Source organism: Xyrauchen texanus, chromosome 4 (genome assembly GCF_025860055.1).
Source record: "Xyrauchen texanus isolate HMW12.3.18 chromosome 4, RBS_HiC_50CHRs, whole genome shotgun sequence".
Lineage (NCBI taxonomy): Eukaryota > Metazoa > Chordata > Actinopteri > Cypriniformes > Catostomidae > Xyrauchen > Xyrauchen texanus.
In genome coordinates, this window is record NC_068279.1 from 12,626,724 (window position 1) to 12,632,256 (window position 5,533).

General features: G+C 34.9%; 1 protein-coding gene across 1 annotated transcript; it reads left to right on the plus strand.

Annotated features, from left to right (window-relative positions):
• Positions 1 to 1,854: 1,854 nt before the first annotated feature.
• cmklr1 (chemokine-like receptor 1) lies at positions 1,855 to 4,087 on the plus strand. The gene is made up of 2 exons (XM_052119781.1): positions 1,855 to 1,969; positions 2,167 to 4,087. Exon 2 carries the CDS (start codon positions 2,186 to 2,188, stop codon positions 3,215 to 3,217), a length of 1,032 nt encoding a protein of 343 aa, XP_051975741.1. The 5' UTR covers positions 1,855 to 1,969; positions 2,167 to 2,185; the 3' UTR covers positions 3,218 to 4,087.
• Positions 4,088 to 5,533: the final 1,446 nt, after the last annotated feature.

Consider the following 5,533-nt stretch of genomic DNA (forward strand, 5'->3'; position numbering starts at 1 on the left):
GACATAATCATGTTATCTAAATAATAAGATCACTAGTCAAACAAAAAACTTCAGAATCTATATTTTTACTTTATGTCTTTGGTTCAGGAATTTAAAAGACTAGAGTTAGTTGAATGAATCAGAATCCTTGTAATCTCTCACACCCTTTGACAGAACAGTTAAGAGTTATGGAAATAATTATGAATTTAATCGATAAATTGACTGTTTCCAGAGAAGAGAAATTACATTACAAATCCAAGATTTTTTTTTTTACTGGAATTTTAAGGCAGCGATTAAACTTAAGTGTTAATTTATATTGGGCTGAAATGTTGATGAGTGTAAGTGGATGCCTACTGGTCTGGTTATTAACATTGTGTCAAACTTTCCATATTTGTTCAGTGGAAAGTACAAAGTTTCTCGTCACTGGGCTGAACTTTCACAGAAAAGTGTGAAAATCTTCATTTGTATTTCTCCTTACTTGTTGGTGAGAGCAAAGTTGAATCTGCATAGAATGTGCTGGCTAACAAGGCGACTGAGGCTTATAAGGTATGTCAATTTGCATTTTTGTATTTTAGGTCTTATTGTCACAACCATTTGGCAAAAAATAAATGTAAATGTAGAATCTTTAAGAATATGAAAGTCTGTAACCTGAGCTCAAAGCTTGTGGTAAGAGTAGAGTGGTATCACGCAGATGCCTCATCATGCTCATGAGCAAGAGGCTTTACCATTATTGCAAATTCTTCATTTCCCACACAAAATTTCCCATTGTAGTAAAATTACCACATCTACTGTTCAGACGTTTGGCAGCAGTTATCATGTATACTTTCTCTGTGTACGTGAGATTGCTGAAAATCTGTAATAAACGTATATTAGCTGTTTCTTTCTATTGAATTTCTTTTTTTATTCCTATTTCTTTGGTTATTCTTTTCACTGTCCATAAATTAAAATGGCTGCTTCATGAACAGTTTACACAATTCTTTGACAAATATTGAAGCATCCTGGAGTGAATCCACTGAACAGATGCAACACATTGGCAAGTAGTATTTTATTAAGTCAGTCTCAGGGAAACCCATAGTCAAACTCGTTCTAGTGCACTGAAATGTTCAGTCCATTGAAATTCCCAGAAAGCTCCACAAAAACTAACGAGCATCAGCTGCTCCCTATATTCACTTAGGTCTATTGAAAATGTATCATGTCTCCTTCAATTTTTCAAGTCATTAAAATAGAAGATGAAGCCAGGCACATTTCATAATGACACTGTACTTCTTAACTGCATTGTACCAATGTTTAGAAGATCACTTTCCTTGCTAGTGCTCAAACTTGTATTCACAATATACTAATTCACAAGGTAGGGAATTAGAAAATGGAACGAGGCATATATAAAGTCGATTTTATTGGGGGGAAACATGCCTCCTTTCTATACAAATATATAGGCTTATTATGGAATGCACTTAATACACTAAATATTGTTTTCCAGACGCAATCAATGATGCACTGTTAATTCTAATGGCAGCAATAATTAATCAAACTGTGATCAAATAAAGGAAAAGAGTGTTAAATCTGTGTTATGAGTGAAATATAGTTAAATGATTTTGTTTTTACTTTTTTATTTCTTGTTATTTCTTCTGCCTAGATTATATCTTGATTTCTACATGTAGAACAACACAATTTCTCTATGAAGGGCTACCTCAACATAAAATAACAGCGCTAAATTATGACAACCATTACAGAGGATATAACCTTGATAAACTCAGAGTTTGTATACTGAATGCATTTTCCTAATCCCAAAACTAGAATAATTTAAATCATGAAGTGAAAGTAGGGGAACTTGTTGATAGGGAAAACAAAAACAGTTTTTGTGGAAGTCAATGCAGTGTGACTACACATTGCTCAAGAGAGGACATCAGATCTGTATAAATGCGAAGGACAGTTATCACATGTCAAATTGGTACTTCCAAGGTTATGCTGGACACACTGATTTTAAGCTAAGGTGAGAGTTTGTCTTTTTGATTAGTCTTTTTCAGTTTTTATGATTTATGTATTTACCATCCTACCGTGTTAGCATACCTTTGAGTGTTTCTGTCCACAGTTAAATTTATTTATATATGTCAAGATTTTAGAAATTCTAAAAGATTTAAAGAAATAAGAAAACAAATAATGAAATTGTATTTTGTTTTGTGTTTACAGGAATTCTGCATGAACTACAATGGAACTTGATCTCAGTTATGATTATATTGATTATCCGAATGTCACCACCAATGTTACTTATGAGGAAGTTTCTTTCAAAGTCCACAGCAAATGTTTCTCTCAGATTCTGTGCCTGTTGTTTGTGGTGATCAATGTGATCATCTTCTTGCTGGGCATTGGAGGAAATGGGGTGGTTATCTGGATCGCAGGTTTTGGCATAAAGAAGTCTGTTAACACTACCTGGTACCTGAGTCTGGCCATATCTGACTTCATATTCTGCGTCTTTTTGCCTTTTAACATTATCTATGGCGCAACTTCGGACTGGATCTTTGGACTCTTCATGTGCAAGTTCACATCCTTTATTATGTTTCTCAACATGTTCAGCAGCATCTTCCTCCTTGTCATCATCAGCATAGATCGATGCATTGCCGTCATGTTTCCTGTTTGGGCCCAGAATCATCGTACTATCGGAAAAGCCGCAGTGATAATTGTGCTTGCATGGGTCATCTCTTCTGCTTTAAGTATTCCATCTGTTGTATTCCGTGAGGTTCAAAATCACTTAGGTATAAATCGATGTATGAACAACTACACATCTAGTCAGTACAGCCACCAAATCATAGCCATGAGTCGCTTTGTTTTTGGATATGTGATCCCATTCCTTCTCATCATCTTCTGCTACACTGTCATCATACTTAGACTGAGAGCCACACAGATGGCAAAGTCCAACAAACCATTTAAGATCATGACTGCTCTCATTCTCACCTTCTTCCTGTGCTGGCTGCCGTACCATACATTTGTGCTAATCGAACTGAATCAAAGTGTCAGTACTGAGATCATAACGCATGGGCTGAAAATTGGCACCACTGTTGCTGCCACAAACAGCTTCTTAAACCCGATTTTGTATGTCTTCATGGGTAATGATTTCAGGAGGAAATTCAGGAGCTCCATCTTATCAAAAATTGAGAATGCCATAGGAGAGGATGGGCGAACAATGAGCCGCTACTTATCTCGCTCCAGCTCAGTGGAAGCCAGGGTGTCCACTCATATCTAAAGAAACAACTGGAAGTGACAGAAAATTATATTTTCAGAGATGTACAAAAATAAATCAAACCATAATTGTGCATAATACAAATTGATTCCTGATGTAAGCTTCTACTTAACTTATCACAATCATTTCTGTAATTTCTTCTTGATTATATGAGTTTTTAGAATTTCAAATGTTTTTATCTGTAATTAAAATCAAAGTGGTCAAGAAGTGCAATATTGAATAATACTGGGTTGACATTTTTATAGTCATAATCTAAAGTAGTTGATTACAGACTCAAGGCAAGAAGAAACTTCAAGTGATATTTCAATATACCAGGCAGAATATGATGTGTTCTATTGTTTTATGTGACTATAAATGAAAATGTGTATACTGTATATCTGATAATATGTGCTTTTCAAGGAGTCATTGGAAACATTGAACATGATTAATGTAGTGGTGGTGGGGTGGTGGCGTGGTGTGGTGGCATAGTGGGCTAAAGCACATAACTGATAATCAGAAGTTTGCTGGTTCAATCCCCACAGCCACCCCATTGTGTCCTTGAGCAAGGCACTTAACTCCAGGTTGCTCTGGGGGGATTGTCCCTGTAATAAGTGCACTGTAAGTCGCTTTGGATAAAAGCATCTGCCAAATGCATAAATGTAAAGTTTAATGTCAAATGATTAATGAACTAGGCTAACACATCACTGCAGTTTGTAATTGACATAACTTTAATTAGAAATTTAAGGCAGCCGTTTAACTTAAGTTCCCAGTTAAAATGGGTTGAAATTTGTACAGAAAGTTAAATGTTTTGTGACTAATAAACACATACAATGCCGTAATTATCCCCATCTTCAAACATTAAATTGATGTCTCTCATTTAGTTATACAGTGAATACAGTATTGTCAAAGATATGGTCATTTTCCTAAATATAGACTATTTTAAGAATATAGATGCTGAATAAAGAACCGTTTATTTTCCTAAAATATTAAAATGCTTATTTTTGAATTTCTAAGTACAGTTTATTAAAGCTTTATTGATTTGTTTATGATAGTTATTATTATTATTATTATTATTATTATTTGAAGACAACAGTGACAAGGCACCATTATATGACACATCCGGTGCGTTTCTTAACGCTGCAAGCAATGTAGTTAAATTCCATCACAATAGCCTACTTATTAGATTATATAGGTACTGTTGTATTTATACACCAAGGTGCAAACACCATATGCCAAATTTTTCAGCTAGTGTTCTGTGCAATACCTTAATTTGGTAATTTAATTTGTTCTTATTCATTTGCACAGAATTTCATTAAATATATTTATTCATTTGTGCAAGTGATGTATGTTTGGTTAGTTTAAAAAAATGTGTTCTTTCTTTTTTGTACTTCTGAAATAGTTATACTTTTTCTGATAAACTACAGTTGATAAGTTTGGCATTTTTTAAGGTGCTATAAGCAATTTTAGCTTTCTGAAGCTTTCACGTAACCGAGCCGATAAATTAGCCACGCCCACTCATTCAAAACCGTGCCCTCCAAAGAACATTTTGAGACCAAATTCAAGCAAAAGAGTGTAAGCCCGTTTATTAGGAAACTATGTCGCTTTGAGGTCCTCGTGTGTTTTCTCTACACTGAGGGTCTCACGATCACAAGCGGCCAGTATTGGATCATCAAACAGAGGTAATTGATATATACCTGAGATCGGTCACGTTCACGTTCACACAATCAAAGATACTTCAGTATAGCCCCATGGAATTGCATACACTTGAATTTAACTTAACGTTTTCTTCAGTAGAGGTCACGGCCACTATTACAGATGTAAGTTGACCAACATAACTTCTCTTGTAATAGCTTTGGATTGGCCATGCGTGGTTTCCCACGTACACTTATCTGGAGAAACATCAAATAAAAAACAGAGGTAAGACACACCCGAATTTAGATTGGTCAAGCAGCATTTGCTGTTCTAAACGGAAATTCCCTTTTTGTCTTTGCAAACCAAGTACACTTGAATTGATGCCAAATATTAGTCGTCACTAATCTGACGCAGACTTGCGGTAAGATATGAATCGTATAATCTGTTTGCGGAAAACAATGTCAGAGTCAGTCAGAATAAAATCAAATGTTTACAATTTATTGACCAGGTAACATAATCAATTCATCAATTCCAATTAGACAGTGATAAGTCAAATTTAGACATTTTATCAAAACCAAAGAAATTCGAATTGCAATCACCTGAAATAAACTACAAACAGTAAACTATGTGGGATCGTCTGACTACAGAGAACCATGAACAATGTGTCACATCTCCTTAAATACCCAGATAATTCAATATGCTTACCAA